The 21,065-nt window shown below is 34.2% G+C and overlaps 3 protein-coding genes and 1 long non-coding RNA gene across 4 annotated transcripts in view; 3 read left to right on the forward strand and 1 right to left on the reverse strand.

Moving 5' to 3' along the window:
• Positions 1 to 21,065, forward strand: part of LOC106130084 (DNA ligase 1) — a 122,387-nt gene that overhangs the window by 74,231 nt on the left and 27,091 nt on the right. The gene's annotated exons all lie outside the window — the stretch shown is intronic.
• On the forward strand, positions 1,528 to 4,200 carry LOC106130087 (choline-phosphate cytidylyltransferase A). Its single transcript, XM_013328851.2, has one exon. It carries the CDS (start codon positions 1,806 to 1,808, stop codon positions 2,859 to 2,861), a length of 1,056 nt encoding a protein of 351 aa, XP_013184305.2. The 5' UTR covers positions 1,528 to 1,805; the 3' UTR covers positions 2,862 to 4,200.
• Positions 5,045 to 7,685, reverse strand: LOC106130102 (uncharacterized). Its single transcript, XR_001228482.2, has 2 exons — positions 7,426 to 7,685; positions 5,045 to 6,053 (listed from the first exon to the last, which is right to left on the reverse strand). It is a non-coding gene; the product is annotated as an uncharacterized LOC106130102 (long non-coding RNA).
• LOC106130101 (E3 ubiquitin-protein ligase RLIM) lies at positions 7,734 to 15,955 on the forward strand. Its single transcript, XM_013328865.2, has 6 exons — positions 7,734 to 8,157; positions 9,013 to 9,423; positions 10,059 to 10,100; positions 12,015 to 12,081; positions 13,514 to 13,628; positions 14,131 to 15,955. Exons 1-5 carry the CDS (start codon positions 7,976 to 7,978, stop codon positions 13,613 to 13,615), a joined length of 804 nt encoding a protein of 267 aa, XP_013184319.2. The 5' UTR covers positions 7,734 to 7,975; the 3' UTR covers positions 13,616 to 13,628; positions 14,131 to 15,955.

Raw genomic sequence — 21,065 nt, forward strand, 5'->3', positions numbered from 1 at the left:
TTATAAACTCAACAACCTTACGTGAAACGGTGGAAAAATACTTACTTATTATTATGTAGATACGAGTGCATGGTTTACGCCGATAGTGTTGTAAGCTTTTTATATCAAAAGTCTAATAAAAGGAGAATAACATGAATGGTAAGTTTATTACTTATAATTCTTAATAATGTGTTTTACCTCGAAACCTTTTGATTTCGATAATATTTTTAAAAATAAATCTTCAGATGAGACTCAAATTGACGAGCATGAACCATATTCGCAACCAAATTTTATCGACGATGATGAGATGTCGCAAAGTATTTCATCTAGAAAACGAGGAAGAAACAATGAAATTTCTCCCGAAACTATTGACGAGGTCAAAGAATCTCAAGTTTTTAAGATACCGCAACGAATTTTACAAAATAAAGTGAAATGTTATGATGACTCTCCAAATCCGAGAACACCATGTCCAATACAAACACGATACAATGTACAAGATATGTCAACTAGCCAGTTACTTATTGTACCCTCATAAATTAAATTTTAAGCTACCCTCGTTACATTTTATTATAACCATAGATTTTTTTTAAAAGCATGATCAAATAATATAAAAAAAATGTAAAATGAGTATGTGAAAAATTTTGTGTTAATTTGCTTATATGCTTGCTCATACCCAGTTGCCCAAAAAATTATTATGATTAATAAAAATTTTCAATATACTACATAATCCAGTATTTTATAAAAAAAAAATATGCAAGAAATTTTATATAAATATTTGATATTTTTCTTGTATTTTTGCAGCAAATGTTCATTATTCTTAATCATAATTCAATTTTGCTCATTTCTGCTTATAAAGACGTTATTGTTTCAAGGTATGGCAACACCAAAATTGTCTGTATAATTTTGAAAACGAAATAATACGCCAACCGCGTCTAGCGAAAAAAATTACAGGACGCAATAATACGCCTTCCGTACAGTAGAACCATTTTTGTTAGGACGTAATATCTCGCCAATCGTTTTATAGAAGGGCCTAAATACAAAACCGCCCGTACAGAGACGGCGAAATTGAAATAATACTTCCGCATGGAAAGGGTTATACATTTATATGGGCTTACAAAGTTATTCACGCAGTTTGCGTAGCTAGAAAACTGGAGAAAAATTATAATTCAGGCCGTGCCGCCTTTATGCTCAACTTGGGGCTCTGGCGTGTCACCAGGAAACCCTTGGACCAATTTTGACGAAATTAAACTCCGAAATGGAACTAAGAATTGTATTTCAGTAGTAACATAGGCTAATTTATTTATTTATGCACGTAAAATGTTCAACAGGTGGACTTATTGCATTGCATTCTTTGCCAGTCCAACTGGTAGAGCTGTTGCCAGAAAATTCTTTGGACCAAACTGAGATGGATGCATGAATTTATACCTACACAGTTTAAAAAAAAATCTATTTTATCACTGTCAGTCTAGTGTTATTCTTTCATTTGACATTTGACAGACTATGACAATTAATGGTTTTGCCGAACCGACTGATAGGTATATCGTAGAAATCCGTGGAATGCAGAGAATGTAATCCTAATCACTACTTTTTAGTGGAATAGAAAGAAAGTGGGAAGAAATCAGGAAACTGTGCTAGAAAAGAAAGTTAATAAACCTCAATCCTAATTAATTTTTTTATAAATGTATCCAGGATTTAATTGACATTTTATCCACAAACAAATATGTGCTGAAAACAATTCATGCAGATTACAGTGGTAGATGTAAATGCGAAGGTATATTGTACTAATTAACATATGAGGGCCTAAGTTGCATCTTACTTTGATAGCCATGATGATGACAGAAGTAAAAAATGGTTATACAAATGGATTAACTGAATCAGAGCCTGAACCCAGGTCTTTATGCACTATAGCACCTTTCAGTTCAGATCCTGGACCGCTAGCGGAGCTCGAGAGATGCGAATATGGTAAAATACCTCGCGCTGTAGCGATAGCTGGCACTGCAAAACGACGAGTACGTGTATACTCTGATGGCATATACGACGTGTTTCACCAAGGTCACGCCAGACAACTGCAACAGGCAAAAAATGTGTTTCCCAATGTTTACTTGATCGTGGGAGTGTGCAGTGACGCCTTAACACATAGTCGCAAAGGCCGAACAGTCATGAACGAAGACGAACGGTACGAAGCTGTAAGACATTGCAAATATGTCGATGAAGTGGTTAAAGATGCACCGTGGGAGTTGAACGAGGAGTTTCTCAACAGTCACAAGATAGATTTTGTAGCTCACGATGACATTCCATACACCACAGAAGATGATGAAGACATCTATGCCTTTATTAAGGCCAAAGATATGTTTGTTTCGACTAAAAGAACAGAGGGTGTGTCCACATCAGATATAGTTGCGAGAATCGTACGTGATTATGATGTTTATGTGAGGACAAACCTAGCACATGGATATTCAGCTAAAGATTTAAATGTTTCATTCCTTGATGAAAAAAAATTCCGATTCCAAAATATGATGGACGAACTTAAGGATAAAGGGAAAAAGGTGATGACGAATATTGGTGAAAAGAAAGTTGACATATTGACGAAATGGGAGGAAAAGTCGCGGGAACTTATTGAGTCTTTTCTGCTGATGTTCGGGCCTTCAGGCCGCTTGTCGAGCATTTGGAATGCTAAAGGCAGGTTGATGCAGGCTCTGAGCCAGCCGCCTTCCCCGGAGGAGAGAAGTCCCACTTCTGATGCTGAAGATGCAATGAACAGGGAATCAAGTTCCCCTCCATCGAAAGCTCGTAAATGTGAGAATGGCAATGGGATAGTGAATGGGAAAGGTCCACATTCGGAAGAGTATAGTGATGAGGAATACTTGGATAGCCATCCTTAGGCTTATCTAATATAGTGTTCTAAGAAACTTAATTGAAAATCTTAACTATGAAATATTTTTTATGATATCAGTATTAATCTATGCATAGATCTCATTGGCGTGTGGTTCCCCAATACAAAAAAGAATAGGACCACTCCATCTCTTTCCCATGAATGTCATAAAAGGTGATTAAGGGATAGAGACTAGCAACCTGTCACTATTTAAATCTCAATTCTATCATTAAGCCAAACAGCTGAACGTGGCCATTCAGTCTTTTCAAAACTGTTGGCTCTGTCTACCCCGCAAGGGATATAGACGTGACCATTTGTATGTATGTGTAGATCTCATTCAAGCGAGCCCCATACGGTGGTACATGCGACGCTCTTTTTCATCGTGAGATTTTTTTTTATATGTCGTGAAACGAGACCGCCCGCAAGGCAGTTCTGGATCTCATAACATTATCATTTATTCCTTGAATATGGTTACAATAAAGGTTCAATTATTTATTGAATGAATTGAATGAATCTAATTTATTTTTCTGGCCAGGATTATTATTATATTAAGCCTGACACTTTAATAATTGTAATGAAATTGCAAATTCTTCTTAATCCATCGTATTTTTAAGGAATATGATAATAATAAGATAATAGGAGTAGAATTTTAATTGCATACTTCATCACCAACACAAAGGTTAATATTTTATTTAAAATTAGCTATAAAGTGGTAACTTGCACTGCCACTATGCATTTCTATAAATATTTTGTTCACTTAGGTTTATAAGTCAAGATCTGAAATATTTTCCAATAGGAGAAAAGACATGGCTGCATGAAATGTGGACGTACAAGAAATATCACCCAGGTGAATTAATTCTCCCAAATGGAGAACTTTATTCACCTCTATTTATGTAAAATTATTTCACCTAAGAAATATTTTACTTATGTGAAATGTAGCAGAACATCCACTTTGTTCAGCCAAGGTATAAAAATATATAAAGCATAGGCATAAAAAATAATAGCACATCGTTTTTCACATAGTTTCTGTAGAATAAAGAAAACTGAATTTAACATTTAATATTATCATGCTTCTTTCCTGTACAGGTAGGCAGAGACATCTTTCCACTTGCCATGAACCCTGCATACTTCTTATGTTTCACATGAATTTATCATCAGTGTTGTCTAATGTATTTAAGTGACAATGTATTTATTTTGGTAGGTTAACACACACTAGAATTTAAACTACAGATCTTTCTGAATAAATATATAAAACTGTGATTGTATTGTAACAGTATTATTTTAATCTAGTGATATTATCTTTTTTATTTATTTATTGTTTTTTTACAAATGCTTTTTTTAATGTTAATTATGGTCCAATATTTATCTGTAAGTATTTCAAATTATACAATTTGTTTTATGTTTTAAGTTGTTTTTTTTTTTATTATTATTTTCCGTTGAGTAGTCGCCTCAAGCTAATAAAGACGCCTGTACACATTGGGTCGTTGGACCAGGTGTGTAGAAGGCTATTTAGCTAAACGTTTGTGACAAATCGTAATTGGCGCGAACGTTGGCCGGCAAATCTAAAGACCATTGTTAGGCCTCCGTAACATATTGGGCCAACGCATTGGACCAATGTAGGTATAGAGAAAAACGCCGACGAAAATCGAGGCGGCGCCAGCATGTAAAAGGGAACACTAACATGCCTGATATATGATCTCATTTTGCAAACTTTACGGCCTGAAGCGGCAAGACTAACAGCACTCGATTTGATAAGTAGGTAGACCCAGGACTTCGAGTGCAATAGTAATGTTTCCATACTTTAAAAAAATCTGCGCAACGTTAATACAGTAGAATATTTTCAATTTTTGTGCCGGGACTTATAACTACATGATTGATAAACAAACTTCAAAATTTTAATAAAAGCTATATGTACCGCGTTTTTACTCGGCTCTACACGTTCGCAAATGTGGCACAAATTTTGTGAGTGGTCTACACGATGAAAGGCCTTTAGTTCCCTCCGGCCTCGTTCGTAACTAATACTTCGTAGCAATGGCAGTTGGGCCAATTTGCGAACGAACATAAGAGAATGGATATAATACCAACTAAGAGTAGTAATCTCAGTATAATACCTACTAGCGTTATAAAGTCCATCTAAATGCTTGATATGGCTATATAACTTATAAGATGGGCTGGGAATTAAAACGCATGGGAAATGATATATTATTTTTATTACGCATCAATACATATTAATAAAATACATTTTCAATCTCAACTACTATATGAAGCAATGATAAATTTTCATTCACCGATTGATTATTGCTTATCTTTTTTTTACTCCGTTCCTTGTTTTTTAATTTAAAAATATAAAAAAGAATAATAAAGGCGCAGATGGAAATGCGAAAGAGAAAACAAATACTGCTGTCAGTCTTCTGGCCAAACTCCCCAGGTTGATACTTTGCAGCGACTGACACGGGCATACGAAGCGTGGAGCCAGAGTAGGAAGTCTGTTTTCCCACCCCAGAATTCCGTTCAGAATCTTTGTTTTTTAATTGCAATCAATTTTATTCGTTGGACGGAATACTACAATCACAATAACTCTATGGTAAGAAAATATTTGTAAATAAAAAATCTACCTAGTCTGACTTATTTTTTAATTATTTAAACTTATAGATGGTCAAATCGTAAATAATTCGTAAAATATTTTAAATTAATTCGGTTTTATTTTTCAAAAACACTTTTTTCAATAAAAAAGCATTTATGTTCCTTCCCTTACAATTTGTAAACATGATACATTTTAACTTATAAAATTATATTTCTCTAAAAATTATAAAATTATTTTTGACAGATACCTACTTGCTATACAAATAGGTACTAATCTTTATCCACGATGTGAGTGAATGAACTTAATGAAGTCCGTCTATCCCATTTTATAAGTTTAATATCTGTTAAACAAAATGTAATTGAAATTAAAGATTAGAAATTAAGATTAATATCGATTAAAATATTGCTCATATAGATGTTGTAGAATAAAATAAAAAATACAAAAAAAATATTGAATGATGTCTTGAAATTGCTCCCTAATTTCTGTTCCTCCTTCCTGTAGTGGTGTAGGATGCCGGCACATTACGGTGACGCCACCACTCGGAGGCCACGGCTGCCACCGCCGCCACAACCGCCGCGCCAATCAGTACAGTTTTAAAAAGAAAATCCATGTTGACACCTGTGGACATTCATTTGTTAAAAAAAACAAAAAACCGGCCAAGTGCGAGTCGAACTCGCGCATGAAATATTCCATACCTTCATCACGTTTGTTACTTAAATTTTTACACTAAATAATTGCTTTGTTTAAAGGTTTGTTGTCCTTAATTAAGTCCTTAATGTTACCGTTATAAATGTTGAGTAAAAAATAATAGCAACATGTCACTGTTTGAATCTCAGTTCTATCATTAAGCCAAATAGCTGAATTTGGCCATTCAGTCTTTTCAAGACTCTTGGCTCTGTCTACCCCGCGAGGGATATAAACGTGACCATATGAATGTATGTATGTATTTATGACCAAACCTTAATTAAAATTGTATGGGACCGTAATACCGCACGGACTGTAATACTCTTTCAAAAGCAAAAAAAAATTTAAATCGAAATTTAAATACCGGCGATAATGTCATAAAAACAAACATAAAAAATATCGGTCGAACTGAGGACCTACTCCATTTTTAAGTGGTAAAAAACTAAAGATTTAATACGTGCAGTACCTAATCTATGATGAACTGGTACTGTCATGGTTGCAAAACTGGAAATGCAATCATTTAAAATCTTTGTTTAAAATAAACGATGAACTGCTGTTGATAGGACACGGTTCACGAACGTTGATAGGAAATTATATCTTATCTTTCTTTTCTCTATCTTGGGAGTGTTAAAAAGAGAGAGACGATCAGACACGCCTTGTTAACGTTCGCGAATAATGAAATTATTTAGTTTAGACCTCTTGAATTGAATTGCTCAGTGCACACCTGCTTAGTGTATTTTATTTATTTTTATGTTGTTTTTCAGAAGCATATGTACGTTGTTTTTGTTTCAAAAAAAACTTTCATTCATTAAAATATGTATAGTCTGAAATATGTCTAGAATTTAAACATAATTATATTCAATTCAAAATATGTTTAAATTCTAGACAAAGGGAAACTAATAAATCTGAACCCTCCCTATACTAGCTATGCTATATCCTTTGAATCCCATTGATGCTTGTGTGTGTGAAGTGATTTCTATACAACAGCGTTGGCGTGGTATACACTTCACTATTTTTACGTCGCACCTTTAAGATTATCCAAACAATAGCAGAATTATTTCCTATACTTATTTGTATTATTATACCATATGGCCACAAAATCTCTACAACAAAGAAAACAAAATATCTAGTTTTGTTTGTCGAACGTAGAACGTGCCTGTAATATATCGATAATCTAAAAATAAATTTTTACCTACTTCGTAGGAAGTAGAACAAGATGAAAATGGCTGCCTCACCTCACCTCTTACTAATGGCGTGCTAGGGCTGGTAGGTAAATATCGATTATACAATAAATTAGTTTCCTTACCTTTCTTTTAACAAGACGAACACGTTAATGTATTGGGGAATAGGAAATTATTTTCCCTTCCTCTTTACTTTCACGGGACTTCTAAGCAGGTCCACACACAAACCTACCACGTAGGTTACGCAAAAATATGAATTGATTCGTGTTTTTCCCCTGACAACTTGTTTCAGTGTTGCCCTTTTAGTGTGATCAAAAAAAGGAATTTGTAGGTATTTATATATGTACGTAAGCATATATTTATTTTTATATATTATATTTTTCTATTCTCATCTATAACATCAACCCAACCAAGCATGCACCTTCACATCGGATACAGAAGATTTTTTTTTAATTGACTTGACACGCTGGCTATGCATGCTGCGTAAATAGAGAGAAAAAAATGGGTGTGATGTAAATGCCAATGTCCAATAAAAAAGCGTAAATAATAAGTCAATGTCATTCGAAAAACAAGCAACGCAACACCAACAGTCAAACAAAACAAAATAAACGAAAAATTTTGTTGATCAGTTCCAAATACGCAAATCGCTACAATTTTACCTTGGTTTACTTCATCATGAACGTCCGCGAAGAGGAACGACAAAAGAATGCATGCCCAGGCCGTGGTCTGGGCTTGGCGGCCGCGGCGATAGGCGTCGGAGTTGGGGCTGCCTTGTACTACATCTTTAGCAAAAGGCCTGAGAACCCCGATGTAGAAGGTTCCACTTCGGGCTGGAATGCTGAACAAGCTCATGTCTTGTAAGTATTCGAATAAGGTCTAATTTCAGAGGTCATTCTGATGGTTGGATGGAAATAATGCGTTACCTAATTTTATTGTCTTCTGTTGAGATATTTCTGAAATGTTTTAGTTTTGATCATCCTTCAAGTCGATCATAGCTTTTACATACAACTCACGCTAGTTTTAACGAAATTTATGAACCAATATTTAAAGTCACATCTCACAACATAATTTTTTTACATACCCTCAATTTCTGAATGGAAATGAAATTAAAAATAGATCATCTCATTATTTTTCACCTGTAGACTGCAGAAAAATATACAGAGCTTACAGAAAAATGCCTTATAAATAAAAATAAATATAAAATAAAAATATATTTATTGCCAAAAACATTTACATACCGCTGTTACAAACATAACTTAACTAATTATCAAGTTTTGATATAAACAATCTTATAATTTTACAATAATACAAACAATGTACGCTAACAGAAGCTTATAAAAATATTATTGTTTTTAACGTGACCTAGAATAATGTTGAGGGTAGAAGCAATAAGTTTGGTAACAGCAGATATCGACGGCTACTCCCCGCACTAGTAAAAAAACTGTACTGTACTGCCTTAAGTTAATAATAAGTTATAATTTTGATAATAAGTTATAATTCATTTAGATCTCGACTGTATTCTGTAGTTTTTTTAATTTTTAGCATTAAAATACCACAGAATACTGTCTATATCTTTAAATATTTTTTTCATCATAGACATATTTTTCTGAATTCCGCAATTTGATTTATTTCTAATTTTTGCTATTCTGAATTAGGAATCTAGATGAACCTTTTAGTATCTAAGGCAAATGCTTAGATTTTGAATCAATTTAATTTCTTTTTTTAATGTTGTCTATGCATGACTTACATCATTTCATTTTCATATCCATTAGCGACATACCATTTCATGATGACTCAGATTCATACATCACTCTATCGGAGCACAGCACAACCGACACAAGCATAGCATCAACAGACGGAGAGCATGATGTACATTCAAATTTAGATGCTGATTCCGACCAATCAGAATTGAGCGAAGATGACTATGAATCTGATAGCGGCGATTCATATGATCATCGCTTAAACCATCAGTCTGATTCGTATATTGAAATATCGTCTGATTCTGAAATTGATAACGAGTGGGACGTGACAAGTTCATCAGTAGACATGCCAGAAGATTTGAGGTCACCTATGTTGTTGTTTTTAAATCGGTTTCGTTCACCAGCACTGATGAGGCCGAGGAAGTAAGTTAAAGAACCTTACTTCATACATTCTAAATTACATATAATTGTTTCTGTTGATAGGATAAATAAATATTATTTTGATTTCTAATGCTCTTAGAGTGCGGGAAAACATTGTGATGAAACTGACACTGGATGTTTTGCCACAGAAACCTATTATGGTACTAATATTATTAATGCAAAAGTTTCAAGGATGTGTGTGTGTGTTTGTTACTATATCATGCAAAAACTACTGAACAGATTTTGACGAAACTTAAGCGAAACCTTTTTAAAGAATGACATAAAAAGTTGAAATTTATAGAGATTTAAGGTGAATGAAGTGGCGGGCAACAGCTTGTTTGACATATTTCTAAGCATAGTGTTATGATGACCCAATATGAGTACAGTTCTGGTGTATGTAATGCAAGTACGAGGGCATAGGAGGACAACAACTAACACTAGGATATTTTTTTTCTAAATTATTGTTTTGTCAAAATTCCTAGTAAAAAGAAAAAAATTAAAAATCCGTTATTTTTTTTAGAAACACAAAATATTGCATAATATTACATTTTTTTTTTTTTTTTTTTTTTTTTTTACATTCTGTATAGAAAAAGTGTATACCTTTGACCTAATTATGACATTATATAAATACTTTACAGCCGGGAACAAGAAAGGGTCACCATGTTGAGGGACCAAGCGTTGTAAGCTTGTCTTGAGATTTGACATTGAACTTGCTTGAACTAACACTTTTAACATTACAGTGGAGGTTTAGTAAAAGCAGACAAATAGTTTCTAACATTGTTAGTTTGTAAACTCTTTATTGCACATAATAAAAAGTATAACAAATTACAAAAACAGTCATTGGATTTAGTAGAATATGTAGGTACTATGGCGGACATATCCTAATAGGGATTTCTTCCAGTCAATCAAAATATAAATGATAAATCCATAATCAAAAAAGCAGCGCACATAAAAAACCATTGAGGATGCGTTATAATAATCAATCATTTAATAATATTATTATTAATTGTATCACTTGTTCGTCAAAGTCTTAAGTACATATTAGACTCCTTTCCAGTGGGTCATGCATGTCTGCAAAAACATGTTAAAAAATTAATGTACTTTCCAAAAGTTTGTCTATAGCAAATCAAGTTTTAATGATATTGTTTTTGTTTGAGAAACTTCCAAAGGAAAAGAAACTGAATATTCCACTTGACATTATTTTTTTAATTAAAAGCTTTTATTTAGTTTGACTTGTTGTATGTTAACAAATCTTTCAAGTTTTATTTGACCCACTTTCCGGCATCCGATTGAGCTGAAATTTTGCATACTGATCCAGAACCGATGACATTGCATGTTAATCATAAACGTGGGCTGATGCTGCTGCGAGGATCAGCTCCGTACGAGTACGGTTTCACCCTTCTTCCATAATTTGAGACAGTGTTGGACATACATTTTCTAACAGATTGCCCCTAGGAAGGCAGCTACTAACCAATAGTATGATACTTCATCTATACTAATATTATAAAGCTGAAGAGTTTGTTTGTTTGGACGCGCTAATCTCAGGAACTACTGGTTCGAATTGAAATAATCTTTTCACGCTGCAACTATTAGCAGCGATGAAATGATGGCAAATGTGGAAAAAAACGGTGTAAATTATTAATCCTTCAATGATGCCCTAAATAACTACTCCACGCGGACGAAGTCGCAGGCACAGCTAGTCATCGATATTTGTCTGCGGTTGTGGTGTGTTGTGCTTGTGAATTTTGTGTTTGTTTTGGTCAGACATAACAAAGGGAACTCTTAAATACAACTCTGCCATTATTGTATGGTTGTCACGGGGTGAATAGGCCTATTATGAGCAGAATTTGATGTTGTTTTGTAGTTTGAAAATATGTGTGATAGATGCCAGTCTTCAGGTCCAAGCAATTTTATCTTTTGTGTAAGACTGATAGATATAAGTGATATATTAAAATCGGTTCAGGAGTTACCTAGTTTGAGTATAGCAAACATACATATCATCACGCATCATCCCTTACGGGGTAGACAGAACCAACGGTCTTTGAAAAGCCATACAGCTGTTTGGCTTTTTGATAGAATTGAGATTCCAATATTGATAGGTTGCTAGCCCATCGTCTAAAAGAAGAATCCCAAGTTTATAAACTAATCCCTGAGTCGCCTTTTACGACATCCGTGGGGAAGAGATGGAGTAGTCCTATTCTTTTTTCTATTGGTGCAGGGAATCACACGGCACTGCCGGGAACCACACGGCACTATATAATATACTATGTATATATTTGAGTATAGATATAGATTAGTTGGTATTGGAGTATAAATTGTTGAGATTGGATAGAATTAACATTAATTAGGATTTTATTAACAAATTAATAGATACATACTTAATGTAATCAAAATGTGTGTATTACTAAGATCCTTCTATAACACTAGTCCATTGAATTGTCCCATTACTTGACAAGTGGGACGATTTTGTCCCATTAGTCCCATGGGACAAGTGAAACTAACAAAATTGTCTTAGTTAAACCGCCATTAAACAATTCAATGGGACTAGTAAAATTGATTAGTGACTTTGTTTTTTTTTTCTTATTTTTTTTTAGCCGCGAGCGTTCCTGGTCCTTGGAGGAATGCTCCATCTGTTTCGATGTGATCCTGAAGGACCAACAGGTTAGTTAACTGGTGCTTAGCGTCAGTGTTAGTTTTTCACACTTTAAACCAGCTATACTCAACCTGCGGCCCGCATTTTTAATTGGCCCTGTAGTGACTTTAATCACTTTATCGATTTAATTTGCCCGATCAGCCCACTTTGAAGTTCCTATGCTTCGTTCTATTTTAAGAAGATTTAAAAGCTTTCAGCAAGAACTGGAAAGTGAGCAAATCGCTGTAATTTTACATTGAGCTATGTAAAATCAATAAAGTAAATACACTGTTACCTCTGATTTACTTCTTATTTATCACCTAATAGTTTCTCGCTTGCGATATCCCATGGTCCCATGACCGAAACGGTTTTTGGCCCAAGTACCTATAAGAAAGGTTGAGTATGGCTGCTTTAGCCGATGTCCCGCCTCTGACGCGGTATACGTGATATATGGCGCGAAAATATTTGAGCCGTTGAGCCAATCAGAGCGCGTCATTTGAACCCGCGAACAGAACTGTCCGCCATTACGAGCATGATAGCAGGAGACATTTTGTTTTTGGATTAAAGTTTCATATACATACCACTCCATATCTTTCCCATGGATGTAGTAAAAGGCGACTAGAGGATAGGCTTATAAACCTGAGATTCCTTTTGTAGGCGATGAGCTCGCAACCTGTCACTATTCGAATCTTAATTTCATTATTAAGCTGTTCTTACAGCTGAACGTGGGCTGTTAATCTTTTCAAGACTGTTTGCTCTGTCTACTCCGCAAGGGATATAGACATTACATTACATATGGTCACGTCTATATCCCTTGCGGGGTAGACAGAGCCAACCGTCTTGAAAAGACTAAATGGCCACGTTCAGCTATTTGGCTTAATGATAGAATTGAGATTCAAATAGTGACAGGTTGCTAGCCCATCGCCTAAAAAAGAATCCCAAGTTTGTAAGCCTATCCTTTAGTCGCCTTTTACTACATCCATGGGAAAGAGATGGAGTGGTCCTATTCTTTTTTGTATTGGCGCCGGGAACCACACGGATAATAGATACACAGGGATATAGACGTAACTGACTATTTATTATAAAATACAGTGTTGTTGAGTTATAGTATTTTGAAACATAGGTTTCGCACTTAGATCGGGGCTAACTCGATCTGTGTAATTTGTCACGTATATATATGTATTTACTAGCTGTTCCCGCGACTTCGTCCGCGTTCTCTTGGGCATCATTGAAGTCCTCAAAATTGAATAATTTTCCCGGTTTTTTTCACATTTTCCATTACTTATTCGCGCTTAATAGTTGCAGCGTGATGTTATATAGCCTAAATTCTTCCTCGATAAATGATCTATTCAACACAAAAAGATTTTTCAATTCGAAACAGAAGTTCCTGAGTTTAGCGCGTTCAAACAAACAAACTCTTCAGCTTTATAATATTAGTATAGATTTGTGTGTTCAAAACAGGTGACCACGCTGCCCTGCACCCACCACTTCCACTCGGATTGCATCAAGCCTTGGCTCCAGGAGCAGCAGACATGCCCCAACTGCAGGAAAGCGGCTGAATGATGATACAACTTGGGTGAGGGGGATCATTGATACATACATACATAAACATGGTCACGTCTATATCCAGGTAGACAGAGCCAATAGTCTTGAAAAGACTGTATGGCCACGTTCAGCTGTTTATTTGGCTTAATGATAGAATTGAGATTTATAAATAGTGACAGGTTGCTAGCCCATCGCCTTAAAAAGGATCCTAAGTTTGTAAGGCTATCCCATAGTCGCTTTTTACGACATCCATGGGAAAGAGATGGAGTGGTCCTATTCTCTTTTTTGCATTGGTGCCGGGAACCACACGGCACGGATCATTGATAACTTGAAAATAAATCTATTCTATTCATTCTCACTAGTTCCAGCCATAAATGGTTCTTCTCTCCCTTTTTCGGTTAGCACTCAAACTAATGTAGGTACATAACTCACAAAAAGGGTCATTGATACATAACCGAGGTGGTATTTGAACCTGGGCTTCTATATAATTTTTTTAAAATCAGAATCCTTATTCCTAATATATTATTTTTCAGACAAACATTTGCGTCCTCAACTTGCCTAGTCGAACACGCGGCAGGACCGTGGGACTGTCATTGGTCGGTTCTTGAAGACAGACAGACGAAATTATCTAAATTTATATATATATATATATGTAAGAGGCGACTGTTACAGTAGATTTTCATTCATTCAAATAATAACGTATATATCCCTGGCGGGGAAGATAATAATATTATTAATTTAGGGAGATTTATATTTCACGCATTATTTTTTTAGTTATGTAAATACTTAATTTTAAAGTCTCATGTATTTATGTATCCAAATTTAGTATATATCTTTTGTGAATAAGAGTCAAATTGTCTTGTTGCAATCTATATAATACCTTACTCATTATTGGTTATAACATATGTATGTATTTGACGGCCTCTGTGGCGCAGCGGTAGTACGCTTGTCTGTGACACCGGAGGTCCCGGGTTCGAATCCCGGCCAGGGCATGATGAGACACGAACTTTCTCTGATTGGTCTGGGTCTTGGATGTTTATCTATATAGGTAAGTATTTATTATAAAATATAGCACCGTTGAGTTGGTATCTCGTAACACAAGTCTCGAACTTACTTCGAGGCTAACTCAATCTGTGTAATTTGTCTAGTATATATTTATTTATTTATGTATATGTATGTATATGTATGGAATCCTTGCCCAATATAAATTTATTTCAGTATTGTCTTTGCCAAACCTCTTCAAGTGCCGGCCAATCTCGTAAGTTTTAAATACATACATACATAAAATCATGCCTTTTTCCCGGAGGGGTAGGTAGAAGTTGTAAATACTCGCAAATTTTTAAACGTTCACACCACCTAAGTTAACATTGTAGATAAGTACTTATATAGCGAAATGAACTAAAATTATATATAAGACCTTTTCAGAAATGTTGATTTTTTATTAAATTGTTATACATGTATATTAATGTTGGATTGACTATTGTAGGACCAAACATTTAACATCACTGATGGCGAGCGGTTACCGTGTAGCTTTCTTCGCAAGCCGTTTAGTGGTTACTTGCTTTTGCTTTTGCTTGTTATTTCTTAAGTTCGATTCTATGTGTGTATAAAATTTCGTGGAAAACGGTTTAGTAGTTTTTGAGTTTTCTTTACAAAAATAAAAATATTTTCTCTTTATTGTTAGCGTAGATTACGGACATAATAAGTAATTAGTTTGTTTTTTTTAGGGATTTTGACTTCTTTATAATAGAAATGTGTTACCTCGCATGTATGACTTCCTGTCAAAAAAGAAATAAGGTAGCATTATAGGGCTGTGGTGTATATATTTTTTTCAGCAAATCAAAATTAATTTTTACTTAAAAAATTGCCTAAAAAATGTAATCGAGAGCTTTTCTCTTTTTGTGTTACCATTTTTAGTTTTCAAATATTTTAACTTTAAAATAATTTAAGTTATGAATATTCGGCTATGTTGATGTTTTTGGAATTAGTTTTATAATGGTTTTCGTCGATATCAAATAATCATCTTAAATTATAATGACGTTGTAGAATTTCCATATGCTTATGTATAACTTAATACGAAATTAAAAATTAATATAGTTAGATTTTGAATGACTAAAGTCTAAAGGACAGTGTCACTGCGTGCAACGCGACGTCTTGCATGGCGTAGCTAGGTGCGGGTATAGGGAGGGCTGTTGCTCGTAACAAACTTTTTTGAACAACTTTAAATATGTATAATAGTAATTTATTGTTTGTTAGTTTGTAAACTCTTTATTGCACATAAAATGAAATGTAACAAATTTATAAAACAGTCATTGGATTTAGAAGAATATGGTACAATGGCGGACTTATCCGAAATGGGATTTCTTCTATTAAAAAGGCACCGCACATAAAAAGCATTGAGAACGCGTTATAATAATCAATTAATTTATTATATTTTCTTTGGAATGTGTATAAGATAGATGTAGAATTTTTAAGTAGTTTGAATCATGCTTCTTCATTGTTTTTACAATCTATTATATTCTCACAAAATGTAGTATAAACTGATTTAAAAAAAACATTATCAATTTTTTCATCTAAATTCAATAAGTGACAATTGCAGTAAGAATTTATTGTAACAAATTATATAATTATAGTCAATTTGAAGGTTGTTTTAGTAATATTAGTGTAGATATTTCATCATATTTGGTAAAAATAAAAATAAACACGATTTATGAGCAATAACTTACATTTAATAGACTTCTAATAATATCTAGTCTTATATTATGTAAGTAGTGTTGTTAATATCAAAATGTAATTGATAGGTAATGTAATTGTCAAGTTTTTTCAAATAAACTGTAAATTATTAAATAACTGTACTTATTCTATTACATTATCTTTTATTTTACTTGAAATGTAAATGTCTTTAAGTAACACTTTGTTTTCGTGTGGAATTTTAAAGCAGATATATTCATCTGATTTAAATATCATTTACACATATGCGGTTATCACAACACGGCATTATTGGGTTAAAATTGTTTTTTTTTTCTAAAATAAAATTCTAGTTTTCGCTCGTGGCTCACGGAGGACGATTCCGAGATTTAAACGTGAAAGGTGGACAAATAAACACACATTCACGTTAATCACTTATCATGAACGAACAAAATCTATACATATAATAAATCTCTAGAAGGGTCAATTCTGTACATTGAAAATATTGAAAAAATAAATAGCATGGGGTGTTACTGGATCGATACCAAACCCAAATATGTGATTAAAAAATTTTTTGTCTGTCTGTATGTTCCGGCATCACGTGAAAACGAAACTAACGGTTCGATTTCGATGAAACTTGGTATAATGATACCTTATTATCCTGGGCATAAAATGGGATTTTTATCCTGGAAAAATACGTTCAATAAAAAACTAATTTTTTCAGTTTAAGCGATTTTCTCTTACTAAAACATCGAAACATGCTGCAACTAGCCGTATTTGGGTCCAATAGATATTTATAAGATGTCATTGTCAGAGTTACTCAAAATGGAGAAATAAACCATCCACGCGAAGACAGACATCCGCGCGGACGGAGTCGTGGGCGCAAGCTAGTTCGTTAATAATATAGAAGACATAGGCCACATTGACAGCAATGTCTTCCAACTAACCTTTTTATGCAATTTTTTTAGATCGCTTTTACAGTATTTATATGTGTTACTAGCTGTGCCCGCGACTTCGTCCGCGTGGAATAGTTATTTTGGGCATCATTGAAGCCCTCAAGGATTTTCCCCGTTTTCCCTAATTTTCCCCGTTTTTTTTTTCACATTTTCCATTATTACTTCGCTCCTAAAAGTTGCAGCGTGATGTTATATATAGCCTAAAGCCTTCCTCGATTAATGGTCTATTCGACGCAAAAATATTTTTTCAGTTCGAACCAGTAGTTCCTGAGATTAGCGAGTTCAAACAAACAAACTCTTCAGCTTTATAATATTAGTATAGATAAAAGATTCTGATTTATATATACTTCATTTTTAATAGAGATCAGAGATTATATAAAATATTTGAAAAATACTTTATTTTTAGAGGACATTCCACCTCACATAAAAAAAAATTAATATACAAAAAGACAGCTCCCTTTTTTCAATCTATCAAATCTTTTTTTTTTTAAAGAGCCTCTGTTACAGAACCTATGTAAATATTATGTTTTTAAGTTTGTAGAAATATTTGAATGAACTTGTAAACTTGTATTTGAAAAGTAAATTGCAGAAATTTTAATTAAACTTGCTCAATTTAGCTATATGTTGTTTTATTTTCGAATTACCTTTATGTCTATTGAGATTACACCGGTTATAGAAGATCGATTTTAATCTTTATTTGCTTCACGAAAAGATACTCATTTCTTACTTTAATCGCACGACTCGCTCGCTTTGATTATTTACATACACATATACATATAATCACACCTACGTCCCTTGCGGGACAGACAGAGCCAACAGTCTTGAAAATACTGATAGGTAACGTTCAGCTGTTTGGCATAATGATAGAATTGAGATTCAAATAGTGACAGGTTGCTTATATGTAGGTTGATAGTATGTTTGTTGTTGAAGAAAATGCTGCAGTGCAGTTTTTCGCTTCTTCTGCACTGACGCTTTGAAAGCGGCAGTAAACTTAGTTTTAAGTAATTTATTCGACGTCCACCAATGTTGTGAAACCAAAAGATATGACAATTTTTGAGTGATATGAAGAATCCTAATTCAAAGAATAATTTTTTTTAATTTTATGTACTTTTTTTTTAACAGGAATTGGCAAATAAAACTTCCAACTCGCTATTGAAAAGTTAGTTTATTTGCAGTAGGTAGTGTTTCTTGTATCACACGAACAAGAACTGCGCGAGGAAAACCGCATTTTTCAAAACAGTACGCAGTGTTAAAAGCATTTATTGAATTGAATTCTCCTTGGGACGAACCACAGACATAGATCTAGCTAGACCTCGCGAGTTATGCGTACAAAATGGCGTCCCATGCACCTCTTTTAGAAACTGTTTCATATTTTTTTTTAAAGTTAGATAAAATTAAGCGACTATGCCTTATTTCACCATGTAAGAAAGATCTTGACACCCTCGGCTTTCATAAAGACGGCTTAACATTTTTCTAAATTTTCTTGCGGGTAACTTGCGGTGTCTAGCTAGTCTGTGGGTAGAATCATAATCCCATCACATCTCTACAAGCAATTTCATATTTCAAAACCAGCTAACACCGACCACCAATATTAGTGCTGGACAAAATTTTAGCGTGGGAATGTTCAATCGATTACAAATTACGTGTTGGAACAAGGAAGCTCTAGTATCAATAACAATGAAAAAAATAATTGATGTAATGCTTCGCTAAACACAAATTACAAAATATTATAGAACTATGTTTAACATGAACAAGCTAAATTATTTAAACTGTGGAAATTAAGATATTTCTCTAAGGTAGGTATCGGATTTAAGCCTAGTGACGTCCATTCAAAATGATTTAAAGAAACAGTTTGAAAATTGTCTAATAGGTATTTGAAAAGTAGTTTTACCTTTTGATATAATTTTTTTTATTTAAACAATTGCATGGGTTTTAAAAGAACAATATAGAATGACGGCGTCACTAGGCTTAGAAATCGCTTACAGTTTGGAGGGATATCCCTTAACCTCTCTACCCTATATAAATACATTGGATAACAGTTCATTACATTTAATATAGAAAAAGAAAAACAACAACTAATAAAAATAACATTATGGTGAAAGTAAAGCCTATAATGATTTTTTTTAAGAATTTCTATATTAATAAGATTTTTTTTATAAACGGAAGGCGTTTATAACCGTCTAAATCTAAATAAATTCAATTTGGTGTTCCGGCGCATGCGCGAGGTAGCTTTTGTTACAAGATTGTGTGGATTTTAGACAATATTTCAATTTAACAAGAAGCAATTTATCACGAAGTCTTTTCTAATACGTTATTTTAATCCTACACAAAAGCATTCAGACGAATACAAGTATATGCGATCCTTTCAGTAGAGATTTTAAAACATCACTGAATTCCCTTTACAAAAGACTTCGTTACTCACATTTCCCGCCAAACAAGTGCCCCACAAATCTACCCACGTCAGTGTTTTATACATAATTTGACACTAAAGACTTATTATAAGTGATATTTTGGAATACGCTTTCCTGATAAGTAGCATTTATTTTACAAAAAAATAAAAACATTTCCAACATCTATTAAATTCGATAACTATTTATGCAAACAACTTTACACTCTTTTATGTTGTACTATTCATATAAATAAGGCGGGTCTTGCGCCGGATGGCGCTGGACATGAAAAAGCTATTGTACATAGACCGCTTAGTACGAAGATAGAAGTGAACGGAGGATGGTCCGTGGAGATAGAAGTTAAAACGGCTCTCGGGCGTTTTTTATCATGAAATCGCATCTATACTACACACCTGCGACCGTTATATCAATCACAAACAGCTTACGATATGTGTGGAGGTTTCAAAGCGGTCTACCTACAATATGATTCGTAAACAATGTAGGTAAAGGGCGTTTATACAAAATTGGATGAGCAGTGTGCGCACACTACCGATACCGAATCTACTATAGGTAGGTATTTCGTAAAGTGACGTTTCGAACCCTGTGGCCTTTCTTCTTTCTTTCTTTTAACATTAAAAGATTCTTCTTTTAAAATTCTTTCGAAAACAAAGATCAGTAAGATATATTTTACTTATTGCATCTTAAACAACTTTACACAGCACTAACGTTAATCGTTTGTTTTTGAAAAAATACTTCAAATACCTACCACTGGGTTCCATGCAAGGCCTTAATTTAATCGTATAGAAAAATTATTGCACATTCAACGCCTCAGAAACGGCGTTATTCATACGTTAATACTTTACAACAACCACAACTTATATACTCTCAGAGGAATCACACATACACTAAGCTAATCTCAATCAAACATCGGATAACATTTGACAGACGCATAGCTCGCATACATCGAGTGAACACGCCCGTTTCGATTAGACTTCCTGACAAGATCTAAGACAGTGGAGTTTGAAAGGGCGTCTGCACCAAATAATGCAAGAAATACTTCGAACTCATTCACATCAAATTGAAACCGACGCGGGAACCGCTCTGCCGTCGTGCCGTAGTGAGACGACTTTGAAGAGCTTCTTGTGTTACAACTTGATAATGGTCCCGCTTTTAAAATGCACTGCTTCTGACCATCTTTTAGTGTACTCGGGCCTTTAGCGGACAGGGCAGTTTCTTCTGGCTTTAGGCCCAGTTGCACCCTCACCACTCTGGAGAGGAGCCCGGGGTGTAACTGTGACTTTGGATCCTGGACTGGGAAAGTGACCTCGTCTTAGGATAACGTTTTAGGCGCAGAATATGAAAATGCTAGATTCAGGAAGTTACCACCTCCAAGTTGGAGGTATTTAGAGCTAATTTACACACAATTTCAGACTGATT

The sequence above is a fragment of the Amyelois transitella genome, chromosome 31 (genome assembly GCF_032362555.1).
Source record: "Amyelois transitella isolate CPQ chromosome 31, ilAmyTran1.1, whole genome shotgun sequence".
Lineage (NCBI taxonomy): Eukaryota > Metazoa > Arthropoda > Insecta > Lepidoptera > Pyralidae > Amyelois > Amyelois transitella.

Coding starts and splice junctions, on each gene's coding strand:
- LOC106130087 (XM_013328851.2), top strand. CDS start 1,806: ATGATGATGACAGAAGTAAAAAATGGTTATACAAATGGATTAACTGAA.
- LOC106130101 (XM_013328865.2), top strand. CDS start 7,976: ATGAACGTCCGCGAAGAGGAACGACAAAAGAATGCATGCCCAGGCCGT. Junction 10,101..12,014: donor ATGTTGAGGGACCAAGCGTT/GTAAGCTTGTCT, acceptor ATTTTTTTTTAG/CCGCGAGCGTTCCTGGTCCT. Junction 12,082..13,513: donor TGATCCTGAAGGACCAACAG/GTTAGTTAACTG, acceptor TGTTCAAAACAG/GTGACCACGCTGCCCTGCAC.